The following is a 22,342-nucleotide window of genomic DNA, read 5'->3' as shown; positions in this document are numbered from 1 at the left end:
CCTTATTGCCAAATTCAGACTGAAATTGAAGAAAGTGGAGAAAACCACTTTCTAAATCAAATCCCTTATGACTACACAGTGGAAATGAGAAATTGATTTAAGGGACTAGATCTGATAGAGAGAGTGCCTGATGAACTATGGATGGAGGTTTGTGACATTGTACAGAAGACAGGAATCAAGACCATCCCCGAGAAAAAGAAATGCAAAAAAAGCAAAATGGCTGTCTGAGGAGGCCTTACAAACAACTGTGAAAAGAAGAGCAGCGAAAAGCAAAGGAGAAAAGGAAAGATATACCCATTTGAATGCAGAGTCCCAAAGAATAGCAAGGAGAGATAAGAAAGCCTTCCTCAGCGATCAATGCAAAGAAATAGAGGAAAACAACAGATTGGGAAAGACTTTCTCTTCAAGAAAATTAGTGATACCAAGGGAACATTTCATGCAAAGATGGGCTCAATAAAGGACAGGAATGGTATGGACCTAACAGAAGCAGAAGATATTAAGAAGAGGTGGCAAGAATACACAGAAGAACTGTACAAAAAAGATCTTCACGACCCAAATATTCATGATGGTGCAATCACTCACCTAGAACCAGACATCCTGGAATGTGAAGTCAAGTGGGCCTTAGCAAGCATTACTACGAACAAAGCTAGTGGAGGTGATGGAATTCCAGTTGAGCTATTTCAAATCCTGAAAGATGATGCTGTGAAAGTGCTGGACTCAATATACCAGCAAATCTGGAAAACTCAGCAGTGGCCACAGGACTGGAAAAGGTCAGTTTTCATTCCAATCCCAAAGAAAGGCAATGCCAAAGAATGCTCAAACTACCGCACAATTGCACTCATCTCACACGCTAGTGAAGTAATGCTCAAAATTCTCCAAGCCAGGCTTCAGCAATACCTGAACCGTGAACTTCCAGATGTTCAAGCTGGTTTTAGAAAAGGCAGAGGAACCAGAGATCAAATTGCCAACATCCACTGGTTCATCGAAAAAGCAAGAGAGTTCCAGAAAAACATCTATTTCTGCTTTATTGATTATGCCAAAGCCTTTGACTGTGTGGATCAAAATAAACTGTGGAAAATTCTGAAAGAGATGGGAATATCAGACCACCTGACCTGCCTCTTGAGAAACCTCTATGCAGGTCAGGAAGCAACAGTTAGAACTGGACATGGAACAACAGACTGGTTCCAAATAGGAAAAGGAGTATGTCAAGGCTGTATATTGTTACCCTGCTTATTCAATTCATATGCAGAGTACATCATGAGAAACACTGGGCTGGAGGAAGCACAAGCTGGAATCAAGATTGCCGGGAGAAATATCAATAATCTCAGATATGCAGATGACACCACCCTTATGGCACAAAGTGAAGAACTAAAGAGCCTCTTGATGAAAGTGTAAGAAGAGAGTGAAAAAGTTGGCTTAAAGCTCAATATTCAGAAAACTAAGATCATGGCATCCAGTCCCATCACTTCATGGCAAATAGATGGGGAAACAGTGGAAACAGTGGCTGACTTTATTTTTCTGGGCTCCAAAATCACTGCAGATGGTGATTGCAGCCATGAAATTAAAAGTCTCTTACTCCTTGGAAGGAAAGTTATGACCACCCTAGACAGCATATTAAAAAGCAGAGACATTACTTTGCCAACAAAGGTCCGTCTAGTCAAGGCTATGGTTTTTCCAGTAGTCATGTATGGATGTGAGAGTTGGACTATAAAGAAAGCTGAGGGCTGAAGAATTGATGCTTTTGAAGTGTGGTGTTGGAGAAGACTCTTGAGAGTCTCTTGGACTGCAAGGAGATCCAACCAGTCCATCCTATAGGAGATCAGTCCTGGGTGTTCATTGGAAGGACTGATGTTGAAGCTGAAATTCCAATACTTTGGCCACCTCATGCGAAGAGCTGACTCACTGGAAAAGACCCTGATGCTAGGAAAGATTGAGGGCAGGAGGAGAAGGGGAAGACAGAGGATGAGACGGTTGGATGGCATCACCAACTCGATGGACATGGGTTTGGGTGGACTCCGGAAATTGGTCATGGACAGGGAGGCCTGGCATGCTGCGGTTCATGGGGTCGCAGAGTCAGACATGACTGAGCGACTGAACTGAACTGGAAGAGTTCCAAGTCTCCAGCTCTACTTGGAGAGCATCTAATCTACTCAGTAAACAAAACTCACATTGACCAAATAATCAGACTACAAAGTCAGAATAAGAGCCTGATACTCATCAGCTCTATCTGAAAGCTGCACTAGAGGAAAGCGACAAGTAAGCTTAGTCAACCTTCAACAAGTCTACATACACGTGAATATTGCCAAGTGATGTCTGTCTTAACCCAAATATTTTATTTCCACCTACTACTTAGAGCAAGTGTTAAATGAAGTCAAGGACAATTGGGTTTTGTCTATTGTACAGCATAGGCTATAAACTACATCACTGGTTCCAAACCTTCCAAGCATTGGAATCACTTGGAGAATGCCAACAATTACAGAAGTTACTGTCCCATCCCCAGAGATTTCAAGCCTAGGGTGCAACCTGGGCTTTAGGGTTCTTGAAGGATTCCCTGATGTACAGAGTTTGGGAACCACTGCCCTACAGCCAAGTGAGCCAACTGAAAACTGCTGAACCTTATGAGGTTTAGTGAAATAACACACAGTTTCTATGTGCTTTAAAAGAGGCAAATGAAAAGCAGATACAAAGAGCAAAGCTAAAGAGAAGGGAAGCTACTACAATAAGCCAGTGCCTATCAAACAGTGTGGCTTTTAAAAACCCCAGCCTTCAAAATCAAACATAAATTAAAAGGGTAGTGGTAAATACACACACACACAAACAAAATGGAACATTACTTAAGTAATGGAAAGGAACGAAATTGGGCCATTTGCAGTAACGTGGATGGACCCAGAGTCTGTCATACAGAGTGAAATCAGTTAGAAAGAGAAAACCAAATATTGCATATTCACACATATGTATAGGCTCTAAAAGGTAAAGCTATTTGCAGGGCAGGAATAGAGATGCAGACGTGAAGAACGAACATGTGGACAAAGGGGCAGAAGGGGAGAGTGAGAAACTTGAGCGAGTAGCATGGACATATACATATATACACTACCACGTGTAAAGTAGACAGCTAGTGGGAAACAGCTGTATATAGCACAGGGAGCTGAGCCCAGTGCTCAGTGATAACCTAGATCGGTGGGATGGGGGAGCGCGAGGGGTACGAGGGAGGCTCAAGACAGAAGGGATACATGCATACTTACAGCTGATTCACATTGTTATAGAGCATAAACTATCAAAATATAGTCAAGCAATTATACTTCAAGAAAAAATAAAAGGTCAGTGAGTGAGAAAAATAGTTACTACAAAGCCTGTACTTTTACTCTCCAGGAGAAAAATAATCCTGCCACAGTAAAACTACTTACTTAATTAGGGATCCAAAAACCAAGGTTATTCACTTACTAACTTTATTTTTACCTTTTCCTTGATCTTTTTGCCAAGAAAATTAGATGTAGGTGTTTTAATTCAGGGTTCCCAAAGAGAGCTAAAAGCAGCTACAGCTGACCAGCCTATTAAAATATTAATGGCAAACCATACTCCCCCACTACCAGCCCCTGTATTCCTGGAACTCCTGTGGTACTGATCACCATATGAGATGTTTATTTCTTCATCATCTGTCTCTTCCTACTAGCATGTAAGCTCCTTCAAGGTTAAGGTCACCTTCACAGATCCACGTACCAACAACGGCATTGTCATATTCATTTGTCCATCTATCAAAACACATGCCAAATTCTTTGCTGATAAATTATTAGTATAGAATCTTGGCATCAGTTTTTAAGATCAATATTCTACACTAGGAACAGATGGGTTTTAATGGTGGCTATTTCATTATTGATCACGGATACATTTTTTTTTTATCATGTTGTGGAGAAATCTATATGGAATATTGAAACATTTTGCAGGCACTGAACAACTTTCACATTAGATCCAGTAAGTTCACTAGAATGTTTCAGCTCCTGATAGCCATAGTGCTTTCATCTCAATACCACTTTCAAACTCAGGAGAGAAAAAAAACGGTCCTGTGAGATCTCAGAAACTTTCAAGCCACGTAAGGGGATATGCATTTTGGCCCCTTGTGTCTTACGTGTACATTATTTTATAATGGATGCATAATCACCCCTTGCTTGTCCATAAAATGAGAAGAGAGTCTATTTGCTAATGACACAGGTTTACTGGCACCAACGGGGCCAACTTCACTGGCCCACTGGTCCTGCCATCTAAGCAGTGACAGAAAGAATAACAACTCTAATACTAAACTCAACTGAAGTCAATACGTTTGATAAGCATCCTCTGAAAGTGAACTGGCTTATATCTGATTACAATACCCAACAGATTAATGCATCTGGTCACCTAAGACTAGATTTTGCAACAAATTGATCTTGGGGAGCTTACCAACAAATTACACTGCTTATCACTGATCAGTCAGGGGGTACCCATTGAACATATCCTTGATGTAGGCCTAAGAGGTGATTGGTTACACAATGTGGAATTTGTTCACACCAGATCCCGAAAACATGGTCTAGAACTTTGAGGTCTTGGTCATCCAACTATGCATGTGTTAGAGCAGAAGAGATGTGTGTTCTGAGAAAAGTTCTCTCTCTGGCTACAGGGATTCCTTGACCATATAAAATGTGGAGCGGTCTTTCACTCAGGGCAAGAAGAAAAGGAATTAGAATTGCCTAACTTAGTCCTACTTCAAAACTCTTAGCTCAAAACAAGTCCATCTCAGACTGGTTTTTGAGAATATAACATGGTAGCGATCACCACATCTTTTCTTACAGTATCAGTAAACAAATTAATTACAAACAGCATTTCTAAGGTCTTACTATGGATACTTGGTGTACTTTACATACACAGCTTAATATTTATGTTGTTTATGTTCTGGTTTTTTTGGCCATGAGGCATGCAGGATCTTAGCTCCCTCACCAGGGATCAAACCCATACTATCTGCACCGGAAGGTGAAGTCTTAACCACTAAACCTCCAGGGAAGTCCAATAGCTTAATATTTCGTTTACTCCTTTCAACAACCTTGAGGGCATTCAATTATTCTCAATTCCAACTTTCAGCTAAGCCAAATTAAATAATTAGGCCCAAGTCATTCAGCTAGTAAAAGTCAAAGCTGGGATTCAAGCCCAGGTCCACCTGACCCCCAGTAAGCCCCATGCTCATATTCACAGCCTTGAATGTTGTCCAACAATTGCAAAGGATCTTGAAAACTAAAAATAAGACAAATAGAGTTATTTTTATCATAGGATCTTTGAAAACTATGCAATTAAGTAGCTATTTTACTCTTTTTATCCCAAATGTGGCCACAATTTCACAGGGTAAGTGAAATAATTCCACCATACCATTCTCTCAGCAAAGCACTCTGGGACCTCTAAGAAGGTAGCCAACATAAATATGCTATTATAATTATCGTAACAATCCCTATCTGGCAATACAGCTATGGATTCTTTTTAAAAAGGTGTTATAAATAAAAAAGACAAAATGATCACTATACATTCAAAACCTCTACAATCTCAGGAAGCCTTAGAAATGAAAAATTATTTTAGTCACAAGCCTTGTGACTGTCAGCTAAAGTGCTTCAAAACTACTCGCGCTGGCTTGGTTTCCACTGATTGAATGCAATTATGGACTGAATTCTACAGGTTGATAGATCACAACTTGTATAAGTGGTTTTCAAAGCTCATCTGTGCAATTTCGGTTTGATGCAGACTTCCACCCAAAACTCTTCTTAAAAAAAAAAAAATAGTTCGTAAAAATATTAACTATCATGAAATACCTTCCTGGTTAGCTCAGACCACTGGAAAGAAGCTGCTATTCTTACCTTAATAATTCTTCCCAGAATTAATCAGTCATTGTACATTAGAACCAGCAGCTGGAGTGTTTTGAGTGATAATGAAACCTGTAACAAGGCATCTTCAGCCGTCTTTTCAAGACAATAAGGGAATTAAAATTTCAATTTAAATGCAGAGGTTTGAAACACGCTTCACTGGCAAAATTACTTCAATTAATGTGAGTGGAATACAAAGGACAGACTGCAGAAATGTGATGCAGCAACCAGAAATTATGTCATTAATGTGCTTGCATCAACCCGGCACAATGACTGCAGAGGTCTAATTTAAACTGTACATATCACAAAGCTACAGGCTACAATATTAATCAAGTCTCTGATTTCAACGTGACGGATATAGGCTTCTTGCTGGATCACTTTTAGCTTTTCTTCATAAGCTAACAGCAGCTGTTTACCTTGAAAGAGGAAACAAAAGGCCAGGCCTATTTGCAGACATCCCTTGTCATGACAATTTAATTATTTTATGCAATACTCAGGTTATCATATCAAAAGAAATAAATATCCCATCTAGAAGCTGAGTCTGTAGCCATCAGTCCACTCTGATGGTGAAGCAGGAATTGTAGCTGACACGAGCTATGGGTCACCACTGATTTATTTATTCTAGATTTATTAACTTGAGTAGGGATTAAATTATTGGGCATCTGCACCTGCCTTAAAATGGAAATGCAAAATCTTTTGATAAAAAGATCCAAGGAAATCAGAGGGGTTTGAAAGACTAGACTGTTCTGCCTTCACTTTCTTCTGATGTCTTTTAAGCAAAGATTTTCATTTGGACTCTTGAGATGCCTTAAGTAGATTTTACTTCTAAGAGCACATAACCACGGGGAAAAGCAATGTGATTACTTTCTCATATGAAGTCCAATAAAAAAGCAATTATAGATCTTACTATTTATTCACATACAAAAGGCAAATTGAAGAATATTTCCAACTTTTTGAGCACATCTTAAATCCCACCTCCATGAAATCTTCATTGTATGTTAGGAAATGCTAACCCCCCAGGTCATGCAAAGCAACTACCTCATCTGGAAAACGGAGAGGATATCAGAAACCTCTCTCTCATAAGAGTATTGTGAGAATGCAGTGTTAACAAAGGTAACATGTTTAAAATGCTACCAGCACATAGTAAGGGCTCAATACACATTAGCTATTATTATAATTATACTTTTGTTGTTCATTTAAACATTGTAGAAAGGAAAGGTTAGGAACGAGAGAACTTTGCCATTAAGAAAACATAATAAAAGCCACAAATCAGAGGGAAAAAGTCAGACCCGAGCTCGTAGAAAGGAAGTGCCCTTTTCTATTTATTGGTATGAAAGTCTTCCATAGAGCTACCCATTTGGCTAATCATCAGTGAACTCTGACTATGTAAAGTGCATTATGCTAAGTACAAGGTAGACAAAAATAGGTAAGACATAGTCCCTGCCCTTAATGACCTATCATACAAACTAAAGCAATTATATTCCTGTGAAATACACACAGCTTATGGAAATAAATCTACTCATGTTAAGCATTAATACTACAATGAATATATAATAATTTATTTTTAAAAAAAACAAGGTCAAGTATCTAATTACCTAGGGCATTCAGAAACTCGATGAAATTTTAGCCGTCTTAAAGAATAAATCATCATTTTCCAAGTAGGAAGGATAAGGATTAGGTTTAAACAAATGTATGGTTCATAAAAAAAAGAAATCTGTCCCATCCCTGTACATCATTACCAAATAACTAGAAATTATAATTAAGAGCCACTGCTTTAAAAAGCAACCAGAAGCTGACAGTCAGAAGTACAACTAACAAATACATGTAGTGTCGCTAAAGGAGTACATTACTAAGCATTATTATTATTAAGGACATAAATTAAAACTGCAATAAATGAGAGATAGCCTGTTTACTTAAAGACAATATTACAAAGATGACATTCTCCTAAATTTAATCAAAATTTCATTATGTTGGGACTTCTCTGGCAGGCCAGTGGCAAAGTTTCCACACTTCCTATGCAAGGGACATGGGGTTCCATCCCTGGTTAGTGATCTATGATCCCATATGCTGCAGAGCATGGCCAAAAAGTTTTTTTAAAAGTTCCTCTCATGCTTTTCATGGAACCTGAGAAGCTGATACTGAAATTCATATGGAAGAGTAAAATAATAAATGAGAAGATAAACAATAAATGTGTCAGGAGTAAAATTAAGAAATAAAATGTGTGAAGAATAGCATAGTTCTGAATAGCAAAGTGAGGAAAGGAATGTCCTTCACCTGCTATCAAGATATATTATAAAATTATAGTAATTAAAATAGCATGGTTTTGGTGCAGATACAGACAAGACCAACTAAACAAAATAAAGAGCTCAGAAACAGACCCATGCACATATGCAAACTTGATATGTGCCCAAAGTGGAATTATAATTCAGTAGGAAATGAATTCAACAAATGGCTTGAGCCAAGCAGCTATACAGAAGGTAAAATCAGATCTCTAGTTCATGCCACATACATTTTAAGTGGACTAAAGACAACGGGAAAAGAACTTCTCTTTGTGACAGTGGGATAAAAAAATAGGTTTCTCAAAAGAAGTCACATAAAGGAAAAAAAGACTGAAAAACATGGTTGAATTAAATTTTAAAACTGTTTAATAAAAGACACCATAAACAAAAAGATACTACCAACTGGGAAAAGATATTTACAATCCATCTAACAAAAAATTAGTATCCAGAATACAAAAAGAACTACAAATGGAAGAGGAACTTCTCAGAAACATGTCTCTCGCCCTCACTCTTTCCTAGAGGTGACTGCCCTTTCTTCTCAACCAACTGCCCAGGCCTCCTATGTCCCTCAGTCACATAGTCTTACTTAGAATTGACAGTCATAGTACCCAAGCTGACCAGTAGATCCTACATCCATATTTCTGAATTAGAAGATTATTTTCCTCTGCAAAGCTGGAAAGATGTAAGATAATAGTTTACAACTCTTCTTTTTCCCCAAACACCAAAACTCTGCCCACATGTGGAAAAAAGTCTCTAGAAAAAAAAAATTTTAAATGCAGGAAGACCATATAGATAGCCTTCCACATTAGATCCCTGTTCTTTTAGCAGACTGGCTACATGGGTAAAGCAATTCTCTTACCTAAGCTAGCTAGAGCTGAATTTCTGCAACTTACAACTAAGAATTTACAGAAATATTTAATGAGGTCCTTAAGAAAATAAGTTCAAAAAATATATATATGGTATCATTAATTAGCTCTTAAATAAATTAGCCCTTGAGGAATAAAGGCTAATCCTAAAATCTGAAATTCTAAAATGAACATAACACCAAAATAAACATTAACAACCATTTTTAATATATGGCACTAACTTAAAAACAGGCCCAGTACAAAAAATCATGGTTCAAATAGATGTATATATGCTACACAAATATATATATGTATATATATATGTAAGCTTATCTATTCTGACTGCTGAATCTTGAATATTTAGTACACATATGCCTTCCTGAGTTTCCCAGGTGGCTCAGTGGATAAAGAATCCACCTGCCAATGCAGGAGAGGCAGGAGACATGGGTTCGATCCCTGTAACAGGAAGATACCCTGCAAGAGGACATGGCAACCCACTCCAGTGTTCTTGCATAGAGAATCCCACGGACAGAGGAGCCTGGTGGGCTACAGTCCATGGGGTCGCAAAGAGTCGGACACGACTGAAGCAACTGAGCCTGCATGCACGCATGCCGTCCTAACATATAAACCAACAGTAAAGATGAGAGGTGAGTAAATTTTTTATCGGACACCATACAGTCATTATTAAGGAAGACGACACTTTAAAGATACTGAAAATAACCAATTATTTTGCCACTCTGAAGAAAAGACCATTATTAACCTCCTTCCACTGTGGAAATTCACTATCACATAACCAGGTTTTAATATATGAGAGAATATCATGGCACATCTCATCTCTTGGTTATCAAGTTTCCTTTAAACCTTCTTATGACAGACTTGGAGCAAAATTCTTCTTGAAAGTCAGAATGAATTAGAACCACTTAGAGGATTTAACCTGTTTTGCTCCCACTAATTCCTCTCGCTGTTTTGGTTTTTTTTCTTCCCAGAGTTACAGGCAATCGAATTTGTTGAAACAAAGATAAGCGACTTTCACCTATCGTGGAAAAGAAAATCCAAATACAGTCCATCTGCTCCTGAGAGTTTCCGTCATCCCTAGACAACTGTGAGAAGGAAGTAGGGGAGTTGCTGTGGAAGGAGGAGGTAGAAGGAGCAGCCCCAGCTCAGAGCCACAGGCCCTGGAAGGCTAAGGTTTTTAGAAAGCAAGATTTGTATTTTTTTTATTTTTTATTCATTATCCTGACTCTCAGCCATGTGTACCACCAGCTGCAACCATCTCTTGAATTTTCAATTCTAATTCAGAAAGTAGCAGAAAGGATAAAGATATAGGCTAAAGGCTGTCTATGGCATACTTGTGATGGACAAAGTTACTTCCAGAAATATTCCCCTGAAAATTATTTTCTTTCTTATCAACTTAAAGGAAAAAACAAAACAAAACAAAACCCTAATGTAAACATTCTTTCACAGAATTTGTCCAACCTACAGTTCAGAAATTTCCGAAAGTTCTCTCTCATGCAGATTTCATTCTTCAAAATGGGATTCCTTAATTATCTTCCTCTGACACTCCAACTAACACCTCTCATTACCATTCCAACATGACAGGTCCTGGTTTCTTACCATCATACTTCCTGCCATTGTTCCCAAGGCAGACAATGTAAATAACCATAACCTACCATTGCAAACACTGAAACCAGGACGAGAACCAGGTAGGCTTCACCTGCAAGGGCTCATGAATGACCAGAGGGCAGTCTTCTGAGAGGGACAGAATTCAGAGGGAACAGAAGAAAGTACTCTTTTATCTTAGCAGAAACACCCAGGAGTGCGGGCTGTGCTCTTACCAGCATGTCGGTGGCACTGAGATAGCGCTTGCTGGCCATGCACTGTTCCAGCTTTTGAGGCACTTGCTTGATATTCTCGATTTCATCCAGCAGGTTCAGAACATGCTTATGTTCAATTCCTTCAATCCACAGCTTCCGAAGCTCATCTCGTTTGCAGTGCAACAGCATCTTGCATGAAAGCAGATTCTCTTTGACCTGCAACAGAACAGTTTCCATCTTGGGTCAGTCCAAAGTCTTGCCAGACTAAACCTACAACGTGGTTTGTATTCTTCACCATTACCACTGTAAGTAACAGTCCCTAGTCCTCACTGCCACCCATTCTCCTGAGGCTACTCTATATGCAAAATTCTAATCCTGGTTAAGACACAGACTCACTTCCTCAGGTCTCCACTTCTCTGTATTTTCTCTCCTGTGCAATGAGAGAATTACTCCTAACCTACCTCTGAGTAATCCAGAAAAAAATTACTCAGGCTACAAAGCACTCTGAAAATAGGAAGTTCCACACCTAAGTTAGTATGTCTAGAAGGGAGTGACTAATTTGAGAGACCACACTATTAATCCTTCTCCATTCTTCCTGGCATATTTCCTATTCAGCTGATGAGTCACTTGGCTCATGCTTCGAGGTCTAAAACTTGAGATGAATTTTATAACCAAGGAACTGGACGTTCATCTCAACTGACTAAAATGAAAGCAAAGTCAGCTTCCAGGAGAGCAGACACATCCAGAGACAATCATGAAATAAAGAGAATTAAAATATGCCAAGAATTTTTTGCCATGTATTCTGATTTTTAGATATTAAATAAGACAATTGCCAGCATTCTCATAGATTTGCACAGTTTGGTGACCAGCATCAATAAGCAAAGCTTGACAACAAAGGAGGAGAAGAGAAGCAGGGAGGGATAGTCACAATGTTCAGGATAAGTGTATTTCCACTTCCCACCCTAATTAAAAATTTATTTTTATAGCATGATACAGTAAAAATCATGAGCTTTCACAATTTACAGAACTACTTTTATATACTTTTGACATTCCTTTACATGTGTCTTTATTTAAGTTAGAATTTCATATTTGTTTACAGTTTTGGTTTTCTGTTTGAGGTAAAATGTATACATGAAGGGATATCACTTGATGAGTTTTAGCAAATGCATACACACCTGCATAATTCAAACCTTCATTAATGTATAGGACATTCCCATCACTCTAGAAAGTCTACCATGTTTGTAACAATTAAAGTATCTGTCTTCTTCGACAATATTTAGTGTCGTGGCACACAGACTCACTGATGCTATTTTTTTTTTTGATGATTATAAAGCTAAATTTTAACATCTTTCCAAAAAACATGGAAAATAGGATGACTGAATGCTAAAATGAGACAGTATCTTGAGACAGCATCTAATCCAATCCTACAACTTAAGGACAACTTTTATCCTTTTTTAAATGATACTTTTATCAAACTCTCCAATGTAAAAAGAACCCTAAGTAAGGGCACTCTGTAATGTCTCCTGATAAGCATAGTAGAATGACTTAGCTTTTGAGGGAGTGATAGACCCCTTCAACAATCTGGCGAAGAAGATTCTAATGACCCCTGATCCTTCCTGCAATCCCAAAGAGATATCGAAATAACTCCTTTTTAGCATAAAATACAGACCTTCCCTGGTGGCTCAGATGGTAAAGTGTCTGTCTGCAATGCAGGAGACCCAGGTTCGATCCCTGGGTTGGGAAGATCCCCTGGAGAAGGAAATGGCAGCCCACTCCAGCATTCTTGCCTGGAAAATCCCATGGACAGCAGAGCCTGGTAGGCTACCGTCCATGGGGTCGCAAAGAGTCGGACACGACTGAGCGACTTCACTTTCACTTTTCACTTTCACTAAGAAAAGAGAAAACAGAGAGGAGGTAACAGCAAGGATGGCAAGAAATCCTTGGAAACTGACAAGAAGATGGACGGAATCAAGTGGGGTTTGTTAAGACTGAAAAGGAAGCACCAAGATACTAAAGGCAAGAATTCAGGGTGGAGGGACTTCCCTCGTGGTTCACTGATTGAGACTCCACGCTCCCAGCGCAGGAGTTGTGGGTTTGATCTTTGGTTGGGGAACTAAAATCCTACATGCCACATAGTGCAGCCAGAGAACTTAGCCAGCAGACCCATAGGTAGCAATTTATCCAAAAAAAAGAAAAAAAGGTACAGAGTTTCAAGTATTCTGAGTCCTCAAACATCTTCATCAAACCATACAGATGTGTAATTCCTTCCTCTCAACCCTGGCCAAATAGGTTTACAATCAGAAGAAACTGAAATAGAAAGAATCTGGACCAGGAAATGTCAGCCAGCTGAGAGGAGGGAGGCAGGCACTGGGCAGGAAACAGGAAGACGAGGCCAAAGTGGACCCACCAACAAGTAAGGCCCTCAGCCCTCTCTGGACCCTCAACCTCCTTGCTGGGTTGCCTCCAGTAATACCCAGCTTGACTCTGAGCCCCAATACGGGAAACCTGTGGCTCTCCCCTGGGAAAAACAACCAACTGAAAAGACCTATCAACGGTGACATTTGAAGCTCCACCAAGAAACTGTTGGGTCCCTACCCAATCATCACAAGACGAGTCCCACCACATGCTCCGAGCTTTGTAGTACACTTCCCTCCTCCACCCATGCAGTCAGCCAAGGATCACCAAACAGTCAAGGAAAGCCTGTAATATGGAAAGACGGGTAAAAGAAAAAGGTGCTGAGCGGAGTAGGGAAACAGAAATTAAGGGAGGAAAAAGAAATGTTTGAAATCTATGATGAGTATCCCTTGGGGGAAAAGATATTACATCAATGAAACAAGAATAGGATGCTATAAAAAAAAAAATTCAGAGAATGAAAACCAGCTCTTGGAAATGATAGGAAAAAAAAAATCCAATAAAGGTTAAAAGAGACTCTTGAAATCTCCAAAGAGTAAGACACAGAAAAACAAAGAAAGGAAAATAGGTGAGAAAAGAAAATGGGGTGATTGATCCAACAGGTCCAGATAAGGATACCAGGGGAAGAAAAATGAGAGTGGAGAAAAAAAAATAAGATAAAATGTTCCAGAGCAAAAGATATGAATTTTCTAATTGAAAAGGCACAGCAAGTGTTCAAGACAATAGAGTGAAAAAAGACCAAAGCCAGGGCACCTTGTCCTGACTTGTAAGAACACAAAGATAGACACAATTCTAAAAGCTTTTGAAGGAAGAAAAAAAAAAAACCCACACAAAGGATTGTGAATCAGAACACATCTCAATAGTAACACTAAAAGCTACAAGACAAAGGAACAATATTTCTTCAAAATCCTAAGAATTATTTCCCAGAAAAACTTTCAATCAAGTGTGAAGAAAAAATAAAGACACTTTCAGAATGCAAGCTCTCAAAAACATAGACCTCATTTGTGCTGTATCTCACCAAACTACTGAAGAATACACTCCATCAATACAAGAGGAAAACAAGAGAGCATACACAGGATCCAGCAAAGGGGGAAACTGATGCAGAACAAACACAAGGGGATTCTTCAGTAATTAACTCCAAGGAAAATAACAAAAATATTGCACAAACAAAAACAGTATGCTGGATGGCTTAGATGTAAACATTTATGTCATTATAATAAAATAAGCTAAGATCATGGCATCCGGTCCCATCACTTCATGGCAAATAGATGGGGAAACAGTGGAAACAGTGGCTGACTATTTTTTGGAGCTCCAAAATTACTGCAGATGGTGATTGTAGCCATGAAATTAAAAGACGCTTACTCCTTGGAAGGAAAGTTATGACCAACCTAGACAGCATATTAAAAAGCAGAGACATTACTTTGCCAACAAAGGTCCGTCTAATCAAAGCTATGGTTTTTCCAGCAGTCATGTATGGATGTGAGAGTTGGACTATAAAGAAAGCTGAGCGCCAAAGAATTGATGCTTTTGAACTGTGGTGTTGGAGAAGACTCTTGAGAGTCTCTTGGACTGCAAGGAGATCCAACCAGTCCATCCTAAAGGAGATCAGTCCTGGGTGTTCATTGGAAGGACTCATGTTGAAGCTGAAACTCCAATCCTTTGGCCACCTCATGCGAAGGGTTGACTCATTGGAAAAGACCCTAATGCTGGGTAGGATTGGGGGCGGGAGGAGAAGGGGACGACAGAGGATGAGATGGTTGGATGGCATCACCGACTCGATGAACATGGGTTTGGATAGACTCCAGGAGTTGGTGATGGACAGGGAGGCCTGGCGTGCTGCAATTCATGGGGTCGCAAAGAGTCGGACATGACTGAGTGACTGAACTGAACTGAACTGATTCTGGGAAAGATTGAGGGTGGGAGGAGAAGGGACGACAGAGGATGAGATGGTTAGATGGCATCACTGACTCAATAGACATGAGTTTAGGTAAACTCCAGGAGTTGGTGATGGACAGGAAGGCCTGGTGTGCTGTGGTTCATGGGGTCTCAAAGAGTCGGGCACAACTGAGAGACTGAACTGAACTGAATAAAATAAGCACCAGTTATTTAACCAAAAACTAGGATACAACTATACAGAAAGGATGAGGGGAGAAGATGAGGTGAGATGGGGGGAAAAAAGTGAGGAGGGGAACCATAGCTGGAACCTCATATACAATGTCTTGGAGAAGGAAATGGCTACCCACTCCGCTGTTCTTGCCAGAAGAATTCCACGGGCAGAGGAGGCTGGTGGGCTACAGGCCGTGGGATCACAAAGAGTTGGACACAACTGAGTAACTAACACCATCAGTATTCTTGCCTGGAGAATTCCATGGACAGAGGAGCCTGGCGGGCTACAGTCCATAGCGTTGCAAAGAGTCAGACACGACTGAGAAACTAACACATATAATGTCTAAAATAGAAAAATCCAGAAAAGTAGTATAAGCTTATTACTTAGAAATATACAAATACAAATATCTGGGGAAAAAAATACAAGAAATTTCATACTGAAGTATGAAATTAGTATTATGGTAGGATGAGGTAGGGAAGAGCTGGTTTTTAATCAGCATTTGTGATTTTATTCGACTTTTTAAAACACATTTCTCAAGGCCATTCCTAGATCCCTCTAGGAGTTCTTGGTCCCTGGGTTAAGAACTGTAGCTATGAAATCCATTCTATTTTAAATCTTAGTTGAAATCTATCAAAATCTAATTTCCGATATTCTACTCATATCACCTTGGTTCTATACTTCTCAGCTTTTTCCTCTGTGTGTATTGGTTACTATGGCAACAGATAAAAATAAATTTTATGTCATACAACACCCTACTAGGCTCTTGATCAAGAGAGTGAGAGATAAATTTACAGTATGTCAATAAAGCTTGGCAAACTCCCTTCTGATTGGAAAAAGACCATTATGGCATTTCATACAGGATATATACAATGTAATCATTTTTGCTTACTAAATGGAGGAAAAATAAAAAGGAAGGTAGAATGTGTGGGTGGGTTTGGGGGGTAGGAGAGATGGCATCAGTCTGTGTGGAAAATGAACATCACCAAAATGATTCCCTAAATTGAATTTAGCCAAAGATGCAGACATAAGAAGCTACAAGAACTTTTAAAACGAAATTGCCCTGAGGCTTCAGCTTTTTAATCAGAAAGTCATAGTTATGAAGAAATGTTCTTTTAAAACTTGGGGTGATGGGGAGAATACCAGTCAACAATAATAGGGAAGAAACATGAATTTCAACATTAAGGCTGAGCAAAGGAAGCCACACGCTAGAGTGTATACTCCGACGTTCCAGAAGAAACAAAAATATATGCGAATAGATTTCAAATCAGTATTTGTTTGAAGCAGGATATGGTGGGGGTTGGAGGGGGTTATTGCCTGTAAAGAAGCAGAAGAGAACTCTCTGAGGCAATGGAAACATATTCAAGGACATATACATTTGCCAAAACTCATTGAACTGTACTCTAAAAATAATGCACTTTATTGTATACAAACTCTAGCTCAATAGATAAAAGTTTTGAAACAGGAAGGGGTGAAACAGGGCTATACCCATCAGTGAATAACGGCACCTTTTAAGTGTAAGAATGGAATCTTTTAAATGTAAGAAAGATATCATATTCCACCTAAACCTTTATTTCTCAAATGCCTGTTCTTTTAGAAATGTGGTGACAGAATTTTTATTCCATTCTGATTTATCAAGATAGCCAAGATTCAAAAATTCTGTTATTCTGTTTCCTCCTTAAATAAATCCACGAAGAGTCAAGCTTTTGAAATTGTGACATCAAAACCCAAGTAAAGAAGCCCTTCCTCATAGCATTGAAGCATGTAAGTTATCATATGTGAAATGAATCGCCAGTCCAGGTTCGATGCATGATACAGGGTGCTTGGGGCTGGTGCACCGGGATGACGCGGAGGGATGGGATGGGGAGGGAGGTGGGAGGGGTTCTGGAAGGGGAAAACATGTACACCCATGGTGAATTCATGTCAATGTATGGCAAAACAAATACAATATTGTAAAGTTAAAAAATAGATAAATAAACAAAGATACTAATCTGTTAAAATAAATAAATATATAAAATAAAGACACTTGTAACTAAAAGAAAGAAAGAAAGAAACCCTTCCTCAAACACAAGTTTCCTCTACTTCCTTAGAATTTTAGTAAGTTTACAGTTGCTCCAAATCATCTATTCAGAAATAGCCGGAATTTCAGTTTCAATAAATGGTAAGAACTAAGTGGCAAGAATATACAAAAGAACTCTACAAAAAAGATCTTCATGACCAGATAATCACGATGGTGTGATCACTCACCTAGAGCCAGACATCCTGGAATGTGAAGTCAAGTGGGCCTTAGAAAGCATCACTATGAACAAAGCTAGTGGAGGTGATGGCATTCCAGTTGAGCTATTTCAAATCCTTAAAAGATGATGCTGTGAAAGTGTTGCACTCAGTATGTCAGCAAATTTGGAAAACTCAGCAGTGGCCACAGGACTGGAAAAGGTTAGTTTTCATCCCAATCCCAAAGAAAGGCAATGCCAAAGAATGCTCGAACTACTGCACAATTGCACTCATCTAACATGCTAGTAAAGTAATGCTCAAAATTCTCCAAGCCAGGCTTTAGCAATACGTGAACCATGAACTTCCAGGTGTTCAAGCTGGTTTTAGAAAATGCAGAGGAACCAGAGATCAAATTGCCAACATCCGCTGGATCACCGAAAAAGCAAGAGAGTTCCAGAAAAAACATCTATTTCTGCTTTATTGACTATGCCAAAGCCTTTGACTGTGTGGATCACAATAAACTGTGGAAAATTCTGAAAGAGATGGGAATACCAGACCATCTGACCTGCCTATTGAGAAACCTGCATGCAGGTCAGGAAGCAACAGTTAGAACTGGACATGGAACAACAGACTGGTTCCAAATAGGAAAAGGAGTATGTCAAGGCTGTATATTGTCACTGTGCTTATTTAACTCATATGCCGAGTACATCAGGAGAAACGCTGGGCTGGAGGAAGCACAAGCTGGAATCAAGATTGCCGGGAGAAATATCAATAACCTCAGATATGCAGATGACACCACCCTTATGGCACAAAGTGAAGAAGAACTAAAGAGCCTCTTGATGAAAGTGAAAGAGGAGAGTGAAAAAGTTGGCTTAAAGCTCAACGTTCAGAAAACTAAGATCATGGCATCTGGTCCCATCACTTCACAGCAAATAGATGGGCAAACAGTGGAAACAGTGGCTGACTTTATTTTGGGGGGCTCCAAAATCACTGCTGATGGTGATTGTAGCCATGAAATTAAAAGACGCTTACTCCTTGGAAGGAAGGTTATGACCAACCTAGATAGCATATTTAAAAGCAGAGACATTACTTTGCCAACAAAGGTCCATCTAGTCAAGGCTATGGTTTTTCCAGTAGTCATGTATGGATGTGAGAGTTGGACTATAAGGAAAGCTGAGAGCCGAAGAATTGATGCTTTTGAACTGTGGTGTTGGAGAAGACTCTTGAGAGTCCCTTGGACTGCAAGAAGATCCAACCAGTCCATCCTAAAGGAGATCAGTCCTGGGTGTTCACTAGAAGGACTGATGTTGAAGCTGAAACTCCAATATTTTGGCCACCTCATGCGAAGGGTTGACTCATTGGAAAAGACCCTAATGCTGGGAAGGACTGGGGGCAGGAGGAGAAGGGGACGACAGAGGATGAGATGGCTGGATGGCATCACTGACTCGATGGACATGGGTTTGGGTGGACTCCTGGAGTTGGTGATGGACAGGGAGGCCTGGTGTGCTGCGATTCATGGGGTTGCAAAGAGTCGGACACGATTGAGCGACTGAACTGAAGTCACTTTAATTAGAGACTATTAGAATAAGAGAAAATAAAGAACACAGGGCCCAACAGGTCATTGTGAATAGATATGTGAGATACAAAAAGCAGAAAAAAAAGAAAAAGAAAAAAAATATATATATCTCTCAAGATTTTTGCAGCCCTGCCTTGGGAAAGATAGGAAAGGAGGAAACAAACCAGGGCCTCTGAAAAACATGGTGGGAGCATCTGATAGAGCAGGATGCTGATGCAGGCATGGGGGAGGTTGGGGGGGGGGCTTAACTTTGAAGTCTTAAAACCGGAAAAGCATTGAACTTGGATTAAGTATAAGATAAGGGGAGGAGGGGAAGGCCTTTGTGTGTACGCATTGCATTATCTGTAATAAAGTTCAACAAATGTGCAAGCACCTCACTGATACTGGAGACTAGAAATACCCTGCAAAATTCCCTAGAAACAAGGGATGGTAAATGAAAATCTAGCAATCAACACTATTCTTATTTCTAAAAGTATCATATTTTCTTTTTTTTTTGTAGTAAAAACAAACCTATATACAAGCATTTTTATGGGAATCCTCCTTACTTGTGTCCAACCCACTTTTTCCACAGTCTTATAGACAGTATGTCAAAAGAATGAGCTTCAGAAACACTACTTACTGCTCTGCTTAAAAGCCCTTTGGAACTAAAGATCTTTTTCAAATTACACTCAAACTTACTTTCCATGCTTTTTGCCCCTTAGTTTTTCAGCTTCCAATTTAAGGACTTAAGTTCTGAGAGGCTCCACTCAACTCTTTCTAAAGGCAACACCATCCTTTTGAGTTGCTGAGTCTGCATACAGAACACAGATAGAGATACAGTTAAACTTAATGCAAAGATTCCCTTGTAGTTCCTGTGACCACATTCACGACCCAGACCACTGCCTAGATTTTCAATGATGCTATCTCATTCTTGCCCACAGTGTACCATGTCCATTTCTAGATTTTTTTTCCCTTTCTCATACGAGCAGCTAGGGTTTTCTATCACATCTGGGCATAAAATAAATTCCTACCAAAATCATCTTATTCTCCTGTGACTTTCTTTTTTATACTAATTAAGGTTATTCTTCACTCTAATTCCACTTTTCAATGTATACTTTCATATAAAAAGTCACAAAATTATTTTATTTAAATGTTAAATAATGAATGTTACATTACTCAGTGATTAAGCCCTAACAACTTCACTTTAATAGTCACATATGGTTATTTCCAATTACAGGCAAGAAAAATGATTTAATAGCTCGGTCCAGCACCAACAGAACAGCCAAAATTGGGGCAAAACGTAAAGAGTTTGTGCACATATCACAACAGAGGCAATTTTCTGTGTTTTCCCTTCAGCCTCAGTCGGTTCAGTCACTCAGTCATGTCCGACTCTTTGCGACCCCATGGACTGCAGCATGCCAGGCCTCCCTGTCCATCACCAACTCCCGGAGTTTACTCAAACTCATGTCCATTGAGTCCGTGATGCCATCCAACCATATCATCCTCTGTCATCCCCTTCTCCTCCTACCTTCAAATCTTTCCCAGCTTCAGCCTACCTGCTTCCATAAACATTAGATGAGTACTTAGCATCTTTAAAGAAATCTGGTGTCTTCTCATCTACTTAGTACAGGATGGGAGAAACACTCAAATTCAACTACTACCAACAGTCACTATCCACACAGCCGAAGTCCCCAACTCATACCCATTCATATTCATCTATTCTTGGTGTTGCTATAACAGTCATTATAAGAGACACTGCTAGATCCTATAGATTCTGAAGCTTTCTAATGTAGTAACATCTCATTTGTACTCAATAATAATATATTCAATGGTAAGAAGATAGCCCAACTATTTTACTTATCCACATAATTGATCTGATCAATCATACATAGCATTTCATTTACACATTTAATCCTGAAAAAAAACTCCAAATGGACTTGACTGATGTAAAGAAGTTTGGGGCATCTGGGAAGAATCAAATCCATCTGTCAACTCATATATCCTCAAGGACAGAGATTCTACCAACACCAATCCATACGTGAAATACCAAGTTGTAAACAGTTCTATGTAAACAGTATAAACGGTTCCATGTTCTTAAGCTTTAAAAGGTAACAAAGCATGAATGTGGACATCTTTGTCTTCCCTGGCCCCCAATAAAATCTATTCTCAGAGCAGCTAGAGTGGCCCTTTTAAAATGCTAGACACAGCTTGCCATTCCTGTGCTCAAAACCTTAAAATGATTTCCCATCATACTCAAGAGTTCATACGCAAATCTTTACAATGATCAAGACCTCACGTGACCTGACCCACTCAGAGACACCCCCACCTCCAGCTCTCTCCTCTCCCTCCTACTCCCCCCTCTCCTTTCCACTGTGCTCCAACTCCAATCTTGCTGCTCCCCCAAACTTCAATCATGTTCTTGCTTCAGGATCTTTCTGTACCTGCTATCCCCTCTTCCTGGCGATCCTTTTGCAGGCTCTCCCTCACCTTCTTCCAGTGCTGGCTTGAATATAACCTCAGTGAAGCCCTCCCTGATCATTCTATTCAAAAGAGCAATGCCCTATTTTCTTTTTAAGCACAGCACTTCTTTACCATCTGCTATACCTTCTTACTTACTCATTTATAGCCTGCCTTCCTTGACTAGAAGGTAAACTCCACGAGGACAGGAATTTTTGTCTGTTTTACTCATTTCTATATCCCAGGACCCAGAGCAATGCTCAGCACAAAACAGATATTTAATATACAGAGACTAAATCAACGATGCTAAATAGCATCTGTTTTCTTGTGTCTTCCCACTAGCATGTAAGGTCCATGATTGTACAGGGATTTATACTGTCCACTATATGGAAATCTAAAACAGATCTCAGTATCTAAAACACCACCAGCACATAGCTGGCACTCAACAAATATTTACTAAGTGAATCTTCATCCCATTCTTTTGGCAGAGAACAGAAAGAAAATTTCAACTCATATTCACACGTTCTCAACATGTTGCTTGGCTCTGAAATAATATAATCCAATGAGAACTGAATCGTCTCCATTTCTACTTTAAAACTACACATACCTTTATTTTGTACATTTAAAATTTTGTACAATTAAAAGCCAAAAATGATAGGCAAAGATTAATGAGGAAACATCAGTGTTTCCTTGGTGATAAGGAATGGACTTTCACAGTACAAAATTGTCCAATTATACAATGAAAACAAATTCCCTTTCATTTTTCCCCCAAATTTTTCTTCTCCCATG

The 22,342-nt window shown here is 39.4% G+C and overlaps 1 protein-coding gene and 1 non-coding gene across 5 annotated transcripts in view; one reads left to right on the top strand and one right to left on the bottom strand.

Annotated features, from left to right (window-relative positions):
• The window catches only part of EXOC4 (exocyst complex component 4), an 875,766-nt gene that overhangs the window by 751,041 nt on the left and 102,383 nt on the right, over window positions 1-22,342 (bottom strand). For all 4 annotated transcript variants that reach the window (XM_081532917.1, XM_081532918.1, XM_081532920.1 and 1 more), the window contains one exon: window positions 10,833-11,027. In XM_081532917.1, the coding sequence (XP_081389043.1) occupies window positions 10,833-11,027 (195 nt within the window). The remainder of the gene's footprint in view (window positions 1-10,832; window positions 11,028-22,342) is intronic.
• Window positions 12,483-12,554, top strand: TRNAC-GCA (transfer RNA cysteine (anticodon GCA)). The gene has a single exon. It is a non-coding gene; the product is annotated as a tRNA-Cys (tRNA).

This window comes from Giraffa tippelskirchi, chromosome 10, assembly GCF_054371585.1.
Source record: "Giraffa tippelskirchi isolate mGirTip1 chromosome 10, T2T-mGirTip1v1.2.pri, whole genome shotgun sequence".
In the NCBI taxonomy this organism is placed as follows: Eukaryota; Metazoa; Chordata; class Mammalia; order Artiodactyla; family Giraffidae; genus Giraffa; species Giraffa tippelskirchi.
Note: the sequence above shows the minus strand (reverse complement) of the source record. Positions and strands in the feature narration are given on the sequence as shown.